General features: G+C 37.8%; 1 protein-coding gene across 1 annotated transcript in view; it reads left to right on the top strand.

Annotated features, from left to right (window-relative positions):
• Nucleotides 1-5,265: 5,265 nt before the first annotated feature.
• MLIP (muscular LMNA interacting protein) overlaps nucleotides 5,266-21,920 on the top strand; it is a gene marked incomplete at both ends in the record, with an annotated part of 286,062 nt that continues 269,407 nt past the window's right edge. Inside the window, one exon of the mRNA XM_081247370.1 lies at nucleotides 5,266-5,328. Coding sequence (XP_081103496.1) covers nucleotides 5,266-5,328 — 63 coding nt within the window. The remainder of the gene's footprint in view (nucleotides 5,329-21,920) is intronic.

The following is a 21,920-nucleotide window of genomic DNA, read 5'->3' as shown; positions in this document are numbered from 1 at the left end:
TCCTGGATCACTACTAAATGAGTGTGGGGTTACATGGGCTTCTGACTTGACTGTGGAGAGCACGTAGGTCTGGGAAATGCTGTGTAGAATAATAAGAAACCCATATAAAAGGTGTTCCTTGTCTCAGAAGAGGATCCTATCTTAATAAAAAGATATTTATCCTTGGCGCATACAATGAGGAAGATCTTCAGTTGTCTACACCATGCTCTGCAGACTTGTCATTCTTTTAAAAAGAAGACAGTATTTGTTTTTCAGGTCTCGTGGGTGTCTACCTGCCTTGTGACATTTCAGCAGCAGAGCATTTATCTGTGCCTTTGTTGTGGAGATGAAAGATTCTTTAAATGGCAAGTGTGGGGAAGTTACCACTATTAAACCAAACCAAACAAAACTATATTTAACTCTTGGGTCCAGTAGATGAACAAGTCATTTTAATGGCTGCAAACTCTACTTTCCCCCAGTTTTTGAATATGAGCACAAAACCTGAGCAGCTGAGATTTCCTCATCCCCACAAGGCATATGGTGATGATGCAAAGGAATGGAGTGAGGTGGCGGTGTCTTGAAGCAAATATCATTTGCTGAGGGTCATTTGTTTCACTTTTGAATGAAATTCTTGCTGCCATACTGTAGAGTAGATTTTAATTTCCTGTTTGGAGCGACCCATTGCTCATATTATATTCCTGGGGAAAAATCATAAATTCCCATCTTAGAGAGGAATTATAGATCTTCCTCTGTTTATCTTTTTAAATAATACCTTCATTGAACTATAAGTCACATACCATAATATTCATTCTTTCAAAGTATACATACAGTTAAGTGCTTTTTAGCATATTCAGAGTTATGTAGTCATCATCATTATCTAATTTCAGAATATTTTCATCACCCTCAAAAAACCCATCCCTACCCACCAGCAGTCACTCCACAGTCTGCTTTTTCCCCTCAACCTCCGGCAACCATTATCTATTTCTATGGATTTTCCTATTCTGGACGTTTCATATAAATGAATCATAATATGTGACTTTTTGTTACTAGCTTCTTTCACTTCAAGGTTCATCCACATTGCTGCATGTATCAATACTTCATTCCTTTTTATTGCTGAGTAATATGCTTCTGTATGATATATTCCCTTTCATGTGTTGATAGACATTTATGTTTTCACTTTTTGGCTATTATGAATAACGCTATCATGAACATTTGTTTACAAGTTTTTGTATGAACATATACAAAACTTCTAGGTATATACCTAGACGTAGAATTTCTGGATAATATCGTAACTCTGTATATAAGGTTTTGAGGGACTCCCACACTGTCTTCTAATGTGATTGTTCCACTTTATAACCACCAGCAATGTACAAGGATTTCATTTACCCACATCCTTGCCAATGCTTGTTACTGTCTGTTTTGATTTTAGCCATCCTAGTGGGTGCGAAATGCTGTCTCATTGTGGCTTTGATTTGGGTTCCTTAATCACAATTTTGTTGAACAGCTTTTCATGTGCCTGTTGGCCATTTGTTTGTCTTCTTTGTGGAGAAATGTCTATTCAAATCCTTTGTCCATTTCAAAAATTGGGTTTATTTGTCTTTTTTTATTGTTGAGTTGTAAGAGTTCTTTATGTATTCTGGATACAAGTCTCTTATCAGATAAATGATTTGCAAATATTTTCTCCCATTCTCTCTGTTAATTTTTTTGCCACATTTGTTAGGACTTTGATACTATATTTGAAGTGAACATTTTTTCCTAGATAAACTTCACGAAGCCCGGGGAAATAATGGCACGCACTTCCACCCAGAACCTGCTTGATGGCAGACACTGTGTGAAGTTCTTTGTACCTGTTACATTTTAATTTTTGTCATAACATTAAGAGGTTGATATCATTCTTTTATTAAAGGGAGAGGGCACTGAAACTCTGAGAATTAATTTGCTCAAAGTGACCCAGCTAGAAAGTGGCAGAATCTGCAAATAAGTTCAATTCTTCCTGCTTCCTGAGTCTATTTATTTCTCCTTTACTCTAATGGTTAGTGTTTTGAGTAAGATAAGTGAGCAATCCTTATTGTATTCATCTATAGTATGATTTGCGTTGGATAAACATGCCTTTTATTCCTGTGTTTCCTACCAAAAGTCTTTTAAATAGTAGTGCATTAAATGTCTTATCACATCCATTTGATACATGTCCCTCGTCTCCCTCCCCCTCCTTCCCTTCCTCCCTCTTTCCTTCTTCGCTTTTTCCTTTCCTTCCTCTCTCTCCTGCCCTCTTTCCTTTACAAGTCCTTTATTTAGTCCTTATTACATTCTAAGTGCCTGGATAAAGTAGTGAATAAAGCACCCTCTGGTGCTTATACAGTAGTAGGAGAGATGAACTGCAAATAAATATTAGATATGTATAAACTTCAAATATCATGTGAAATAATAGACTGCCAGAGGTGATAAGAGCTATGAAGGAGAAAACAGCAAATGAGTGGACAGAGGGTTTGCTATTTTAGATGGTCACTGGGGAAGCTCTGGATGAAGGGAGAATGGAGCCACGTGACTCTGGGGAGAGTGTTCTCCGGTCAGGGGAAGGAGACGTGTTTGTCGTGATTGATGAACAGGAAGGAGACCCATGTAGCTCATCTCTTCTGTTGGACCAGCAAGTGGACAAGGGCTTGCTTTTGCATGGGCATGATCTTACCTAAGAAATCTCTTGTCCCTAAAACATATGTAAAATATATTTAAGCATATCTCTGTACACGGATGGAGTAAGTGGTCCTCACCATACAGTGCTGGGGCTACAGACCCACTTGCCCTGTTGTGCCTGGGATGAGATCACTTGTTCAGAGGTGCTGAAGTGCCCAGTGGGTAGGTACTTGGGCCAGGGGGCTTGAGTGCCAGCTATTGGCTGTGTAACTGTGTCTTCTTTTTTCAACTATAAAACGGGTACATTAATTTGCTAGTGCTGCTAGTCTGTTAAGTCACAGACTGGGTGACTTAAAGAACAAAAATATATTTCCTCACAGTTCTGGAGGCTAGATGTCCAAGATCAAGGTGTCAGCAGGGTTGGTTTCTTCTGGGGCTCTCTCCTTGGCTTGGAGATGACCATCTTCTCCCTGTCTCCTCACATGGTCTTCCCTCTGTGTGTATTTTTGTCCTAATCTCCTCTTCTTACAGGGACACCGGTCATATTGGATTAGGACCCCACCCTTATGACTTCATCTTAAATTAATTACCTCTGTAAAGACCCTATCTCTAAATATAATTTTATTCTGAGAGACTGGGGGTTAGGACTTCCACGTATGAATTTTTGGGGGAACACAATTAATCTCATAACAATGGAGAAAATAGTAGTATCTACCTAGAAGTGTTTCACAAACACTAGAAAGAAGTAGGCAGAACAGTATCTACCTTCTAGAAGTGGATTGGAGAATTAATTGAGGTGATATATGGAAAGTCTTAAAGCCGCTCCTGGCACATGGTGAGTGCTATGGGACTGTACTATGTAAGAGTGCTATTATATCTTATTTATATCCAGTCACGTTTACATTGTGAGTTTGTTGGGGAAGAAAAGTAGAGATTGTATCTTTTCACTTTATTATTGTTTTTATTCATTATTTTTTAAAGATCTGCCTGAATCTAGGGTAATCTTCACCCATTATGTATACTCAGTACATGTTTGTTGAATTAAACTTTCCATCCCTCCCACTGGCACTGGCATGTCCCTGTCATTATACCTGTTATCTTCTGCTTCTCCAACCAGCTCTGCCTCCTACCATCCCCCTACTCCCAACTGGATCCTGAATTTCACCTTCCAGCATTACACTAGCAATAACTGTTTCCTTTTGCAGCCATAGCATGCCTTTTTTGTTCCTAGAGAGATTTTGGAAGTTCCCTTCACATAAAATTTCAACTCGTGCCTTGATTTTGACATATACCAATCTTGCCTGCTATTCGGCCTATAAGACTTCATTGCAAACGTATTAGGACAACATGTGTGATTCCCTTTCTGGAACTCAGAGGTGAGCCAAAGAGGGAAGCCCCTTTGGCCCATAAGTCTGATAGACCTTTTCTGAATTCTCATCCTGAAACAGGGCTAGCTAGGTTTATTTCTACTAAATGTTTCACTTCTGGAATCCTCAGCCCTTCCATCCTGATGCAGAATAAGCTCTAGAGCAACCCTGCCTGGCAATAGAGAACCAGCTGTAATCACGCTAAAGGACAGAGCCTCATAACTCATTTCCTAAAATGTTTCCTAAAAGTGGAGGAAAAACCGATAGGAAATTTGAGATATGATCACAAACAGTTGTGAAAATGATGTTTGAAAAGTCTGAGAGACTAGGCCACTGTAGAGATCAGTCTTAGCTTACTCTGAAAGCCATTTTTATTTTTTATTGCCATTCGCATATGTAGTTTGCTGCAAAAAACCCGAAAAACCAAAAAACCAAAAAAAACCCGGAGAGTTAATTACCATCATGCCATACAGTTAATTTTCTTTCTAGCATGTAACAATTTCTAAAGAATTCTGAGAACATTTGTTCCATTGGAAAAATGAATTTCATTTTCTCTGTCATAACTTTGTTCCCAGTTGAAAAGCCAGGATTATGAAGAAAAAATCAGTTTTGTGAAGGAAAACACTTTCCTTTCATGAAGTTTCTAAATATAATTTGCCCACTTTTCATGGAATAAAACTGACACCCGTTGAATATATGTGTTGTGTGCCTGAATAGTTTTAATTAGTTATCCTTTGCACTTCCCTTTAAGTGATTTTTAAAGTTTTGAGCTACAAAATAATGCATAAAGGTCTAGACTAGCGGGACCCAAATTGGAATTTGAAAGAATGGGACTGGCTGATTCATATTTGCTATATGACCATCACATTTGTCCTTTTAAAATTGATTTATCAGGCCCATATTCTAGAGTATATTTTATTGTGCTGCAATGGCTACTAATGAATTCTTTGATAGTGGCTTTTTGTCACAGACATCTTTCTTGACTCAGGTAACCTAACGTGTTGGGATAGTCTCCTGTTGGAGAGTTTGCTTTTACATCAAGTGACATTTATCATTATCTAAGGCCAGCTGCCTGACTTCTCTTCAGTGCTCTGTTTATGTGGTTTGAACATCTATAAATGGAAACACTAGCTAACCAGAAATTATCGCCAGGGCTTTCTGATAGTGTCCTGGGCTCTCACAAGTTGGAATGTCCTGCAATATCTAACACGTAAGCACGTCACATCATTTTCTAGACAGAATCGGAATCTCACTTTTTCTGTCTCTCTCTCTTTCATTCTCTTTCAACATGGAATTTGAAAAAAATGAAAAAGGAAGCTTATTAAACCAGAATTTAGAGGAGAAACTGACGGTAAGACTGGTGAGATTTCGCAAACACAGCTTTATGATATGACTGATGGAGTAAAAATCAGCTGTCATAGTGTGGAAAAGTTGTACCAGGCAGCCCATGTTTCCATGTTTTTCTGGTCAACAGCCTTGAAATGAATGAATTTCAAGGGCTTTACTGAAAGCAATGTAATAAAATTATTAATGCGTTGTCATTACCAGAATGTGGGCAAATTTGATTTAGTTAATGATGTGGTTTATCTCCATTTTTAAAACCAGAATCCACTTATTTTGAGTGCTTGTTGTGATTGTCTCAATACTGGGAGATTATTATCTTTACTGATATGAGGTTTAACGAATGTTCAAAGCCCAGTTTCTCTCAGAGATACCAGGAATATATGTCAGGGGAAATATAAGAATTATGGACTGTTTTAATGTTTTATGGAATAAGTTAATGATCTTCTGGTGTAAGGATGAAGTTTACTCTTCAAAAAGTTTTTAGTTTTTGGCTATAAAAGTTGTAAAAGTAGCTTTACCTTGATGTTAAGAAATTCAATGTCAATGAACATAGTGGTCACTTCTATTTGCTCAAACATAAAATATACTGTAACCTAAAGTAGAATGTATTGTTCATGGTCCACTTGATGAGTATAGGAGGCTAATTATGTTTGTAAAGTTACTGTGGCTTCAGAGTTAATGTTAGAACAGGGCCGGCTAATTTTAAAAGCAGTGCAAGTAGCAAAAAGTAAAACCATATTGGGTTTAAGACCGTGGTTTCTTAAACTCGTGAGACTGCATTGTTCTGGATTTCTGACGTTCAGATGTATGCACTAGTAGTGATATTCTTGAAAGATAGAAAGAAGAACCATACTGGGTTGTAAACTCTTAAGGTGTATTAGAATTTCAAGGTCTTGAAGAAATACATTGGATAAAATACAACCTTTTCTTAAAGGATTCGGGTCATTTTGAATATCGACTGTGGACCTCTATTCTGGGTGGTTGTTTAAACATGTCGTGGCCATAGACTACTTTGCTTTTTGACTGTTTTGAAAAGCCATGTGTTATTGTAGAACTAACCAGGGGTTTTGAGTCAGAAAGATCTGGTGCGAATTCTCACTCCATAACTTCTAAATGTAGGACAATGGGATTTTGTTTAAGCTTTTTGAATCTCAGTTAACTTACTTGTTGATGGGGAGCAGTAATACCTAATTTGAAGGCTGTCATGAGCATTAAAAACTATAATGTATGTGAAGTCCCTCAGCTGAGACTGATGTTTTCAAACTGTTTCTGGCCTGACTTACTTAGCAAGTACGTACCCAGGGTTTGTTTATATAGAAAGAGAAGGCTGAAATGCATTTCAAAGTAAAGGGAAAACTCAGATATGTTAACCATAATGGCTTAGTGGTTATAAAACCTCTATGGAACCAGATAGAGGGTAAATAAAACACGAATAAGGGTTGCTATGAATTAGTGTGAAATTTGACCCAGAGTTCCCTGGCAATCTCTTACAGGAAGTTTTGCAAATAAACATAGTGGATATGGGGCACGTGAACAAAAGTGAAAATGATCTCTTGGGGTATAAAAATTTCACTGCCTGGGCGGTCACACATTCTGCATGCCGGACTCTACCTGGAACACATCTATGAATCTAGAAGTAAGCAAAATCCTCTCCTTAGAGGGAGTAGCTGCCACAGAATTCATGGACTTTACTCTGGAGGGGAAGCCTAGGTCTGGCCTCTGATTAATTTCCAGAAGACTGGAGGAAAATCTGGGGCCAATCAAAAGGCACCAGAATATCCAATCTGTACTGAGCAGAAACTGTTCTCAGGGAGGGAGGGAACACAGTAAATAAAGTTCAGTACTTGGGGAAGTTACCTGTACAGATAAATAGGTAAATAATAAGTAAATAATAAGTAAAATTCAGGCAAGAAATTCTGACTATGCTTTGAACTCTTACTTTTAGATTATTAAATGCGTCAACAAAGAATTTCACTTACATTGATCTTCAACTGAAATTTCTTAACGAAAAGGAACAATTCATGTATTAACATAGTAAAAATGGTCATGCACTTCAGGGCATTCTGACATCATAATGGTTTCTTTCTCTAAAAGATGATAAGAACAAATAGATCTCACACACAAGTCTAATAATTTCTATCACATTAGTATAATATATCTCAAGAGACAATTCTATCTCCCAAGCAATAAATGTTCAGTAAGTATCACAAAAATAATGATAATGAGAAGGGTATTGCATCCAACTCATTTTATATTGATGCTCATTAGAAGCAAATTAACATAGTAGTCAATTGCTGAGTATCATCAATATTGCTTTTTTGAGTAAAAGTAACTCTCTGAGATTGAGAAAGAAATTTGTCATCTGACAGGTTTTTTAAACAGGATGTATCTAACATAAGAAGATAAAAACTTGTAATTTAAATAAAATTCTATCTTTAATATTTAAAAATTTTTTGACTTATTTTAAATTTGAGGGTGAAAGACTTATCTGATGCCATGCAGATTTCCTTAGGATCTCACAAAAAGCATTCTTCTCAATTTTAGGAAAAGAGGATCTTGCCACTTTTAAATACAATAAAAGAGAAAAGACACTGAAGATAAAACTATGGGTAAAATATAAAAACACAAAGTATACATTTAAAAATTCTGTGGTAATTCAGTGAATGGTAGCACTTTAAGGTTATATTAGTTATCAATTCATAGGTTCATTAATACAGATAAAATTAATTATTTTCTAAGAAGAAATCTGTTAGCAAATAAAACACAGCTCTGCTGTTTTGGTTATAATTCCTGTTGTTATTAAGTGATGACAAGCTTGAGTTTTGTTTGGAGCATCTTCAGAGATGCAACCTAGTGTCTATTAGGTAGGATTGTCCTCAGAAAGAAACAAAAAGGAGGCTTTCAGATCAATACACATTCCTGAATGCCTAGTTGGAACAAGACAGGTACTAAGGGCTGCAGCAGAACATGCATGATAAAGAAAGTCTTGGCCATCAAGGAGATTATTGTTTTGATTTTTTTTAGTAGATTATAAAAGAATAATGGTAAGTTTTAGTAGCTTAGACATATTCTAAGTGTACAAAACAAAAACATTCCAACTTATTTTTTCTCACATAGACTAGGGACAGCAAGATTATAATTACCCATCAGAATGTCTTAGCAATGGGAACAATTGTAAAGCATTTTATGCAATAACATATTTCATTTCATTATAAATGTCTACTGTTGGAGGAGGCCATGGGGAGGACATGACCTCTGGTTGACCCAAGAGCAGGACCCAGGCAGTGGAAGTCTCCTCACCCTTCCCCTGTCCTTAGAATGTGCATTCTGCCCACAGTTCCCACCGTGAGAGCTGTTCCAAGGATGTAGCCTTGAGAGGAACGTGATGCTGAGACCAGCTGGGTGGTACCATCAGACTGAACCCAGTTATGACCTCTCTATAAACTCTTAAGATTCTGGCAAGTGATCCAGGGGATCCAATCCTCTTGCTGATGCCTGAGACAAGCCTGGTATATAAGTTCCCTGCTTATTAAACCTGCTACCCACCAATCTGGAGTGTCTCCCTCTTCTCCAGTCTCTCCTTGCCCTCCCTGCATGGGGACCAATTTCAAATTTCACCCAGAAAGCTCCCAAGGCTTCAAACCAACATCTATATAACTATTTTTCTAACTGTATCTAACTAGGGTCCCTGGTAACAGGTACTCAGTAGGTGCTGACATACCTGAAAAAAAAAGTGTATACTGCTGCTGGTTTTGGTGAGTTATCTAGATATTATTTTCAGTATAGCTTGAGTGTTGTTTCTGATCTATACATAATTCCAGACAAGATAGCATCACATAATAAAATAAGTGGTAAATTTAGGGTTGTCATTCTCTGGAGGTAAGGTACTGAATCTCTCTATCTTTATATCATAATTGATTGCCTTAAATCCTTAATAAACTAATTTTGGTGATGACCAAAATGAAGGGAAATGAAAACAAATGAATGAACAATGTGACATCTCCTTTTCTTTGACATTTGTTTATTTATTTTGAAAACTTTCTTCCATTTCTTTGCATTTGTAAGAGTGGATCAATGACTCTTGCTATGTTCTGGATTTTACTGAGAAAGTTGCCTTGGATGTCCATTGTGTCTGATCATTTTGATGGTAGAGGATGTGGGTTAATTTGTTCTCAAACCTTAACTCCCCCATGCTGCTGGCTCGTTTGTTTTTATGGGTGGCACCATCATGGAGCTTGGTAGGCATTTGGGCATCTCTAAAAATGCTGCTGGTCTCTCGGGCATGTCTGTGGTGCCTACTAAGCATTCTATACCCCTATTTGGCACCCCTGCCAAGATGGCCTATTTGTCATCAGTATATTTTGAATTCACTATTCCCTTTTCTCCAGAGAGGGCCAGAGCTCTGTAATCAGTTGGCACCTGGCGTACTCTGTGGAAATAATTATTTTCAAAAAACAGATGGGCAGTAATGAACACGATTTTATAGTAAATGCCTCAATAAGCATCCCTCGACTGGAAGGCAAACAGGAAACTCAGAACTAGGGTTCTCTGAATTTCTGAGCTCAGTGTCACTTCTGAATTTTTAGTAAGATCAGTTACGTTGTTCCCATGACTTAAGGGGATAAGAACTCTCTGAGAACTCAGTAAAGGCGATATAGGCTTGATCACTCTGTACCAGGTATTCAGGAGTTCATTGATTAAGACATGCTCTCCAAAGCACTGAAACAGCCCTCAAGCATTATGAGTAGTAAGAAGAGTCTGGTTTCACCCTGGCTGAAGATACATAGTTGCAAAGAGTAACCATGAATCCTGATCATTTGGCAGATCAAAGTGAAAAACTAAATAATGGCTCTTAAAGCACTCTTTCATAAGAAATAATCCCACTCTAACCTCTCTCTGTCCTCCTCTCTATAGAGTTAGTAACAAATGTTTAAAAATTCCTGAAGAATATATAGCATGAAATAAAAAAAGGAGGGAAGAGACGAGATGCCACGATGGTGGTGGATCACAGGAATCAATGGGAAATCCACTAAGCAGTGGGAATAGAGTCTTAATGGGCAACAGTGCAGAATGAGGTGAGACTGGGAAAATGATAAGTTAGGGTAGGAGAGGACATTCAGGTGTCCTGAGGACTATCTTACCATATCTATGAAAATCGGAACAGAGAACCTAAGCCTGTGTGTGTGTGTGTGTGTGTGTGTGTGTGTGTGTGTGTGTGTGTGTGTGATTGTATGGTGCTGAAGACTTCTTATTCCAAAGAAGAGGCCTTCTTCCCTCTTCCTAAGTGTCATCTGGTGTGGTGAAAACCATGTTGTATTTGAGTCTAGGACCAGTATTTGTGAGAAAGTTGCTTGTGTGGCTTTTGACAAATCACTTAACCTTTGATGTCCTTATTTACGAGGTGAGAGGCTGGGTTGGATTTTCCAAGATTGCTACTCTATCTAAAACTTTATGAGTCTGTAGAAAAATACCCTTTGGCTGTGTGCTGATTAAGTGCTTGCCATACCAAACAATGCCTCTTTATACAAACATTGAAATAATTTATATTTTTATGTCATCACTGACCGAATGTAAAATGTAAAATAGAAGTCCTCGTGATTAGATTAAACCCTCCTTGCAGTAGGAAGTTCACAGTTCAGTACTCACGAATTGAATTGCATATATTTTTGATGTTTTCATTGAGAAATGAGAAATGACAAAGATTTGAGAAGAATTGAGGACTGAATCATGGAGGAAAATTATGGAATAGATGGAGAAAGAAGCATGTAAATGCCTCAATATTAATATTGAGATATTATCAAAATAAGGCATTCTATTTTCTTACGATATATCATAAAATAAAGTGGACACTTTATTTTCATCGGGATAACAATTTAGAAAATATGAGTTCTGTGTTTTAAATGTTATTTCTAAGATGGTTTGTTTAGGGCATATTCATTCCCTTTTGTAGTTCTCTCTGCTCCCTGCAATGTGCCTGACACAGATAACTTGGTCCCTTTGCAACTCTAATTTTAGTCTCTTTTGCAACTCTAATTTTAGTCCCTTTTGCATCACTGAGGTTGGGGAAAAAGTAGATTGCACACGAATGGCAAAATCCTAGTCACCCTTATGATTTTTCTTTTTCCTTGAAGAAAAAAATGAGGGCTGTGCTTGTTAGAACCCAGGGAAGGGAGGTGAAGAGTAAAGTGAAACTGATGAGGATCCAGATTTATACCTTATGGTTCACATGAAGTTCTTGAAGCCATCCAGTCTTTTGAAAACCACTGCTAATTAAAGCAGTGTCTGCTGATAATGTAAGTCTGAGATGCACTGTTTGAATGGATCTTTTGCTAAAGCTCTGTGTGATGGTGAGTAACAGAAGAGGGAAGGATGACAGGCTTTAACCGAACTGTGATTTCACAGTGACATTTATAATACCCTGTACGTGTGGTGAGATAGTTTCTAGGTTCTCATTGTGGGAATTACAGTGACTTACCTAGCTAGTTCTGTTCTGAGTATGGCTCCCCCCAGGAAATGACAAATAGACTGCTGTATTAGTGATGGAATTATATTTGAGAGCCATGGGCTTTATTTTGCTATCTGATCTTCATAAAAATGAGGAGAAGATTTTTTAAAATGACAAGAGAATGTATGTGGTTTAACTGATGGTTTCTCTCTTTTATTTATAACCTACTTTTCTCAAGGGTCCTCTCATCAATTTCCTTTTCAGTTAGTGGGCGTTTCCTTGTATGGGTAGCTTCTGGGGAAGACATCACTGCAGATTGTTCTCCGAAACAAGCTGGATGTCAGGATGTAGCCATTCAGAGACCACTTCATGTTCTTAAATACTGACTTGATGACATTTATTTTTGGAGCAGATGAGAGAGCCCATAGGATTGCTTTCCTGAACCTGGTATAATTTCCTGGGATATCACATCGTCATGGGGAAGCTGAATGAGAAAATGTCAGCATGAATTAATAAGCTTATCACAGGGAGTGGGGAGCTCTTTTAGAAAGTGTGAAGGAAATATGGAAAATCAAGTGTTTCCGTTTCTGTTTTGTTTTTCCAGTGGAGCTCAGCTTTCAATCTGGGAATTCCTGTATGTTTTGTTGTTCTATTTGCTTCTCCTTATTTATTCATTCATTCATTCATCCAGCCTGGGAGTCCTCTGCATGTAGCTTGCCGACCACGTGGCTGCCCGTACTCCTTTGCAGGGGGTGTGGAAGGAGAAGGGGGGATGGGTCTAAGAAACCTCCAATGAATTATCTCCTTTGCAAATCTACTACAGTCATGCCCTGTGGAATTTGCCTTCCTTGACTCTTGTGACTCCAGGGTTTGGAAAGGCATCTTTTAGGGTCCCTTCCTGCCTGCAGCTCTGCTTCATAGAGCAATACACTTCCACCCCCTTTTTATTTTCTAGAAATTTACAATATGGTCTTTCATGCTGATTGCCCTCCCATGCCAGATCTCTTATTGTTGTGGGTTTATTCTTTTAAATTCCTTTCCTCTCCTTTTAATGAGGTGCAGGGAAGGATGTGAGGGAAACTCCTGGGTTCCATCAGCCATCTTGAACCAGAAGACCCTTGACTTATTTTTGAAGCTCTTCCTCAATGCTTTGTGTTGGAAAATCTTTTCAATAGGTAGGGAGTGTTGGAAACATCCTGATTCTTCATTGAGAGAGAGGCATTTTGTAGAAGTGCTGTATAAGCTATGGTACATGGCATGCCAAGAAATATTCTGAGCATATAACTAAAAGAATTATGCTGTTTCTAAAACTTTGAAAATTGAAAATTAAGAAAGTTATAGTTTTGACCCTTCTTCTTTGTGCCATAGTGATCATGATGGTTAAATTCAGGGACTCTGTGGTGAGGACTCTTGTGTGTTCAACCTATGTCAACCTATGTCAGCTTCAGTTTCCTTATCTTGCTCCAAGAACAGGTTGTGTTTACAATTCCCCTGTGAAAATTAAGTACTATGAAAAATGGCGATTAATTAGATATTTTCAGATACCAGGAACCTCTACCACTAGCAGTTACGTTTAACGAGATGCTTAGGATGTCAATAAAATCTGCACTATCCTTTGAGGATTACTATGTTTATTTTTGAGGAGTTTATATTTTGCTAAGATTCATTTTCTCTTTCTACCAAATACCAATGCTGCGAGGTAGATTATCCCTAACATACTCTGCCGTATAAATTGTAGACTCTGGATGAAGTACAGCGTATCTATTCTGGAGATATCTGGAATCCTTGTGCATTTGGCTTTGGTTTGTTTTTATAATACTTGAGATGTAAAACAGTTCGTTTTTTGTTTCCTATGTATTTAAAGTCCTAGGTAAAATTTTAGGATGATACTTACCCCTCACCTTCCCCCCCTTCCCCCCTTCCCTTCTCTCCTTCTCCTTCTCCTCCACTCCTCCTCTTCTTCTTTCACTCCTCTCCCCCTCTTCCACCTCCCCCTCATCATTTTTCTCGTCATCCTGTCCTCCCACTTCTCCTCGTCCTCCTCCTTTCTACCTTCTTCTTCTTTGTCTTTGGATGTCCAAATGTTCCAAATGTTCCAGCACCATTTATTGGAAAGGCATATATACTCTAATTATCAACAATAGAAAGAATCCCACGTATTATAGATTCTCTTTATCACCAGGGAAACATTTCATCATCTCAACAACAGCCACACATGCTACTAATACTTATATATTTTTGCTATGACCTAGGCATCACTGTTTATATACACACACACACACACACACACACACACACACACACATATGATGTATAGCTCTACACAATAACCCCCAAAGTTGATATTATTTCTGTTCTAGTTTTATGTATGGGGAAACCAAGGTAAGAGAAATTAGTTACACAGTTAGTAAATGGTAGAGCTCATTTCAAATCCAGGCGGTCTCCAAGTCCATGCACTCAACTACCATATCATGTTGCCTCTAAACTCAATTTTCTTTATGGTTAAATTTGCACAAGAATACATTTGGGATAAATTTATGTAACAACTTATTTGCTTTCTAATTAGTGTTTGGGTCCAAATAACAAATAATGCTCCTATAGGAACACTAAAAATGATAGACTGAAACATTAGTTTAATTAAAGACTCAGATGGACATGATTACTGTTTTAGAAAGATTATAGGAAATATTTTCTGAATGAGACATTTGCAATATTTTGCAAGTATGAACTTTATAAGAACTTACTTTGAGATATCCTTCTACCTGAAACTTTATAACTTTAAAGAATGACAAGATAGTTTCAGGGGAACTTTTCTCATTTTTATGGCCAATCATTTTAATTTCCTCTATGGTACTATTGGTATTTATTTGTAAGTATCAGAGTTCTTTATGTGATGGAGAGATTTTTTTATTCTTATTTAATCAGGTGACCATGTGATTTATTATCCAAACAGGGATCCTTTTGAGAGTAAAAGGGGGCCCTATTAATAATTACTTCATGACCACAGGCACTAACCAGGACTGTCCCAGACAAGCCAGGGCACATGGGCAGCTGATATTTAACTTACTCATGCATGGAGACCAGGGAATCAATGATTCCAGGGGTCAGGGATGGCTTCTAGACTCTTGAAGAGTTGAAAGCATTCTCTAACAGATAAATGTCATTTGCTTCTGTTCTTAGCAAAAGGACAACTTGAATCCACTTACTGACATTCTTTTTAAGAGCTTGAACTTAGCTTTCCTTTTCGTGTATCAGGTTATCTTGTGTGATGGAGATAGAGATGGTCTTTTATGTCATTGCTTCAGGGCTACAGAGTTAGTGGTGCAGCCATTGCCCTTGACCGTGAAGAGAGAGGGAGAGCTCAACCTAGTTTTCCTAAATGTTGGTTAATTTCACTTGTGAAATGAGAAGAATCCAGTAAGAGAAAGAGAAGGGCCATAAACAAATAGCTGCAGTTTTATCAATTTCCCAGTGGATAGAATATTATATCACTTTATCCAAAGGTGTGGAAGCATTTTGTTCAAAGGTGTAAATGGTATTCTTTTTTTCCCCACAGCATCACAAATCTTGTCATGCTGTTACTAGGGAACATTAAATGTTGCTCTTTTCCTTGGCCTCTTGTTCTCTGAGTGAAGCCAAATAGAATTGTGGAAAGAATGAGGAAAGCTTGACCATCAATTTAATCATGGATGAGACAAGTCACTTAACTTCCCTGGGTCTCAATTTCCTTACCGGTAAAAAGAAAATATTAAACTGGATCATTTGAGGTTCTTCCCAGTTTTAATTTATGTGATTCTATGACCTCCTGGGAAGGTAGATCTTAGATTCTTGAAAGTTCTGATGGACATACCATGCCTAGATTTCATGCCTCACCTACAGAAAGGGGAAAATCCAAATCCTTCTGGGGTTTTTACCGCAGGGAATGACACTTGTACAAGTATATTTAATTGTTGAGGTTGAACCTTTAAAAGCATAGGTCTGTATACCATAAGAGAGCCATGTTATGAGGTCCCCATGCTGCAGTTAATAAGAACGGGCAATGTAGAAGAAGTATTGGGCAAAGATGAAAACATTTGCAAAAAAAGAACAGTTTATTGGTTCTAAAAAATGCCAGTTTCTCTCTCAGAATATTTGAGTTGGCTTAGCCCAGTGTACTTAGGGACAAAGGGATACTATACATGGTGGTGAAGAACCCTGGCTTTACAGTCACACTGACATAATTCCTGGCTCTCATGGTTCACTGTGTCATGTGGGGCATTTAACCTTGTCAAGTGTATTAACTTGTAATCAAGTTTATTAACTGCTTTAAATGTCAGACTCCTTGTCTGTGAAGGGAAGATAATAATAGCTCTCATAACAAAGGGTTATTGTTACAAATAACACATGTAAAAATCTTGATACCTATTTCCCTGTAATTCCAGCCAGTCGCTAAAGTTTTAATGGGAAGATTCTTAGGCTAATTTACTTGTATTAACAGGGTAGTCTAAATAGGTGTTATAAGTAGACCCAAATATACTGACTTAACACTATGAAAATTAATTTTTCTCTCACACAACAGTCCTGGAAGGAGGGATGCAAGAAGAGAGGTTTCCAATGTGGTCCCCAGGGAGTACAGAGTAGAAACAGACACTTCGTTGTCAGGGCATCAGAGATGGGGGAGAAACATGCAGACCCTCTTGGGAGCGTGTGGATAATGCCAGGACTTACAAATGTTGTTTTGAGAGAGGAGGAAAGTGGTTGCTAGGGGTTGGGGCATGGGAGAAATTGGGAGAGATTGGTGAAGGGGTACAAACTTTCAGTTATAAGGTGACTAGGGTCTGAGGATCTAGTGTATAACATGGTGGTTATAGTTGATAACACTGTATCATATAGTTAAAATTTGCTAAAAGAGTAGAACTTAAATGTTCTCACCAAAGGGAAAAAAAGATAAATAGGTGAGGTTCTGGAGGTGTTAATCAGGTTAATGGGGGGAATCAGTTCACAATGTACACATGTATCAAACCATCACAGTGTACACTTTAAATATCCTACAATTTTATTTGTCAATTATAACTCAGTAGAGCTGGAAAAATTGTTCCTTCAGTGTTACCCTTTGAGAGTCACAGGGGCATAGTAAAAATTTGTGATTCTTACTGATCTTGTCCTTGGTTGACACACAAGGCAAGGAATAATCAAAAAGTTTGGGCAGGGCTTCCCTGGTGGCGCGGTGGTTAAGAGTCCGCCTGCTGATGCAGGGGACATGGGTTCGTGCCCCGGTCTGGGAGGATCCCACATGCTGCGGAGCAGCTGGGCCCGTGAGCCATGGCCGCTGAGCCTGCGTGTACAGAGCCTGTGCTCCGCAATGGGAGAGGTCACAACAGTGAGAGGCCCGCATACCACAAACAAACAAAAAGTTTGGGCAGTCGCTTATATGTAGAATCTAAAGTACGGTAGGGAGGGTGGGAGGGAGGGAGATGCAAGAGGGAAGAGATATGGGAACATAAGTATATGTATAACTGACTCACTTTGTTATAAAGCAGAAACTAACACACCATTGTAAAGCAATTATACTCCAATAAAGATGTAAAAAAAATAAAATAAAATGACTGTCAAAAAAAAAATACGACACAAATGAACTTATCTATGGAACAGAAACAGATTCACAGACATAGAGATTAGACTTGTGGTTGCCAAGAGGGGTAGGGGGTAGGGGGAAGGAAGGATTGGGAGTTTGGGATGAGCAGATGCAAACTATTATACATAGGATGGATAAACAACAAAGTCTTACTGTATAGCACAGGGAACTATATTCAATATCCTGTGATAAACCATAATGGAAAAGAATATGAATTACAGTGATAAACCATAATGGAAAAGAATATGAAATATATACATATATGTATAACTGGATCACTGTAGTATACATCAGAAATTAACACAACCTTGTAAATCAAATATACTTCAATAAAGTTAAAAACAAAGTTTGGGCGTCAGAAGGAGGTCTCTAATAGGCTGAATTACTTTTTCCCATTTCATGTTCTGCTTTTGTTCTTACTTGATTAATAATACTGTGTGTGCTCTGCAAAGGACAGGTAGTAAAGTTCACTGTGTTTCTATGATCCTGAGAGCTAGAGGACATGTTATACTGCTCCAGCTGCACATATATGAATTCCACATGCTTGGCATCTGGAATCTTGCTGATCTTCCATTGTTTCCCTGGATTAGCTCTGTAACCCAACACAATTAAGTGGGTCCATATAGGGAATTTCCTCTCAAAGGACATCTGTAAGTCACTAAAACTGAGTGTATGCTTTTGTGTATATGTAGGTGTGTGTGTGTGTGTGAGTGAAAGAGGGGAGAGAGAGAGAGAGAGAGATTTAAAGAACAGTGAGAGATTTCTTGATAGATACCTCCAAATAATAACCTTTTTTCCCATCATGATTTTGGGTTAAGGAAGTGTTGTTGTGAAGTGACAATGTCTATTACAAGGGCAGGGGTGATATGTTCATCCTTGGGGGGATTTGTAGAAGTTTATCAAGTTTGTTGAGCAAGCAAAATGTCAGCAGGCTTGGGGGTGCCTTTTGAAAGGGGAAAGATCATTCTGATAAAGAGATGGATGGTTATTGCAAGGAAGATTGTGGGTAAAGGTCCCAACCAAGTTGCAAGTGCTGAGGGTTTAAAATATCACGTTGCATTCAGAGATGGAATCACAGTTCTGGTGCCTTCCAGCTATGGAGTCGTCTTTGGTCACTTTTTTTCAGTGAACCTTAATTTTCTCTTTTTAAGTATTGTTGCTAATATCTACTGATGATATTTTTATGATTTAATGGGAGATTAAATAAAGATACCACCTAGATCAAGGTGTATGGTGTTCAGAAAATTCTCGTTTACACCTCCCCTGACTCCCCTGGTCCCTTAGAGTTCTGCCAAGGGTCAGCTCTGGTCCTGACATGTGGCCTGAGTACCCATCAAATACATACTAGACTATTGGATATGCCCTCGGATGTGTCATCAGTAGACTTGTTCTCCGATCTGACTCCCGTCTAAGTTAAGGTTACTGGTTTCATAGTGAGGTTTTCTCTTACATATGGTTGGAAGAACTGAAGCTCCTTGAGATAGATATGAAGGTCTCAGAAGGCTCTCATTCATTCATGGTGTTTTCTAGAAGACTGGCTGCCAAAATTGATTTGTGGATTACTGCTTGTCTGCGACAAGGTTTTACTCACTCCAGAGTAAATGAGAAAAATAAGAACAATGCAGTCTCCTTCATAAAACAATTTGTTTATTCAATTCATTCAATTCATTTAATTTAAATTAAATTCATTTAATTTGTCCTTTTTATGGGGAGAGTACATCTCTTCTCATTTTTTTGGTTTTAAAGTTTTCTTTCTACTTATAAAATGATGATGAATCTTTAAAATCAGTGACTGATCCATGAAGTTCCAGTGGAAAACCACTCTTTCTGACATTTTGGTCTCTGCATTCAGATGTCCTTAGAAAGATCTACTGGATTTTGTTTTGTTTTTGTTTTCGGCATTGCCAAACTGTGACTTCTTAGCATGTACTATATCGCATTTTCTTTTGTATCTTTTAGAATCCTAATTTTCTTACTTAGCATACCAATCAGTTTTTGTTATGTATAAACACTCATTTTTTTATTTTTTATAATTCTTGTCACATACATAAGAAGGTACATTTACTTTTCACGTTAGGAAACTAGAATCAAAATCAACAAAGATTTTGAGCACATATCATGAGATAGACATGGTCCTTGGGATTTTATATGCATTGTTTCATTTTTACCTCACCACAGCCTTGCTTTATGTTCCCTAGGAATTTGAGATTTCTTTTTCTCTTATGGAACTGGAGGTGTTGTGGGTGGTAACTGAGAACTTGTAATATATCAAGTGTTCAGAATGTTCTTTTGGAGGAATTTTTTAAATTAATGAAGCCCATGATTAAAGTTAAGATGGGTGTTTTATCAGAACCCTACTCAGAGAGGATCTCAAAAAGACCACAATCCCATCATGGAACTTAATAGAAATAGAGTTACTAGTAGAAAATTTATCTCTAGTTGGAGTAGAAGAGGCATAATAACCATAAAAATCTATAAAACCAATTTAAATAATTTTTAAAGATTGACATCTTTATTGTTTCACTAATAAAAGTTTCACTAAAAAGGTGATGAGCAAAATTGCAGGAGATCTTTGGAAGTTGGTGTTTCTGTCATTTTTGACCATGTTCTGGAAAAAGTTTAAGTTGTCTAAGTTTGACTTTCATCTTAGTTTTCTGGGTAATTTGTTAGAGAAAGTGTTACTGTGTGATGACATTTTATGAAGTTTAAAACATTCTCCTCTGAAAATCATTCTGGGAGCTGCCATTTTAAAACAAACAAGCACAAATAAAATAACTCAAGAGGAATAAATAGGTTGGATTTTAAATGGGTGAATGTTACTGAAGTGTGTTAATGGCCGAGACTGATCTTAAAGCCAGAGTCCACTTGTCCTTCAAAAGGGAATGTCCTTGGGCTTGGCTGCAGTGTAGACTGTTGTGTCTCTCATGTTTAAAGAAGTGACTGTCGGTGATGAAAACACAAATTAGAAAATTCTCTTTGACAAGAAAATTGAACATACACACACTACTATATATAAAATAGATCATCAACAAGGACCTACTGTATAGCACAGGGAACTCTACTCAGTATTCTGTAATAACCTAAATGGGAAAAGAATCCGAAAAATAATGGACATATGTATATGTATCATTGAATCACTCTGCTGTACACCTGAAACTAACACAACACTGTGAATCAACTCTACTCCAATATAAAATAAAATTTTTAAAAAAAAGTTAAAAAAAGAGAAAATTCTCCTTGGCGTGGTGCTGACCTGTTGACCGTGATTTCAAAGAAGCAGATGGGTGGTGGGTCCATGTGTGAAACTGCATGATGCAGGTTTACTCAGTGATCTAAACAGGAAAGATACGACAATGAAGAGCCCTGTATTTAAATTCTGTCCTTAACTCTCCAAGTCTCTTTTGATTTTTTAAAAAATAGTCACCATGCTGTGCATTACATCCCCAGAATTTATTAATCTTATAAATGGAAGTTTGTACCTTTTGACCACCTTTACTCATTACCCACAGCCCACACCCTGTAAAATGAACTATAAAATGAAGTTGAAAAGAATAGAGGTAATGTAATAAATGCAGTGTGTGTTCTGTGTTATAGTGAGTTGTAGATGAACTGGTCAGCCATGCTAAAATGTTAACCATCTTTAGAGTAAAACCAAATAATAGCTACAGAGTTCTCCCCTTTTAAATGCTAGAACATTTAAAAATAAGACAGTGACAATGACAATATTAACACAGTACATTTGACCCAAGAGAGGATTTGACAGCACAGGCACTTGTTAGCAAGTTCTATTTTTGTGCTGAGTATAGTATGTTAAAAGATAAACTGAGGCATATTAAAAATGTTAAGAGTTTTATTTGAGCAAAAATCAATTGAACTGGGCAGCATCAAACCGGAAGTAATTAGAACTCCACTGACAGGAACTGGGAGAGACGTGTACAGAGAAGAAGGGGAAGCAAAGCAAAGAAATGATCTGATGGGCTGTGGCTTAAGTGGCCACCTTATTTGGGAAAGTCTAGTTGGCTGCTTGTGACTGGTTGTCCTGAGTTTCGATTTCTTAACCTTGAGGTGTTTCAGGCTTAGGTTTTGGTTTGCTTATGGGGGCAGCTAAGGTGTTGAAGCCACTCAGTGTAATGGCCTCTTTGTTTTGTTGATTCAACAAGCAGAATTGTAGAGGTTTGAATATTGCCTCTCATGATCATTTTTGAACACTTACTGTGTGCAAGCCTACTTACTCTCATTCCTCAGTCATTCATTCATCTACTTTAACTACTTGAATGTCCTTTGAGCATCTGCTGTGGGCCAAGCATCACTCTAGGTACTGAGGATACAGGAGTGGACACAACCAACTGGACCACAGCCTTCATGGGACCAGCGTTATAGGGGAGGACAGTGAGAGAGCTGACAGTTGTCCATGAAACAAATGAATAAACAAGGTAATTTCAGGTAACAATAAATGGAAAAAGAAAATAAAACAGGAAGAGGGAATAGAGACAGATGGAAGCGAGAGAGTGAGTGGGGTTAACTCAGGAACCTTCAGGAA

This window comes from Mesoplodon bidens, assembly GCF_964165515.1.
Source record: "Mesoplodon bidens genome assembly, chromosome: 10".
Lineage (NCBI taxonomy): Eukaryota > Metazoa > Chordata > Mammalia > Artiodactyla > Ziphiidae > Mesoplodon > Mesoplodon bidens.
Note: the sequence above shows the minus strand (reverse complement) of the source record. Positions and strands in the feature narration are given on the sequence as shown.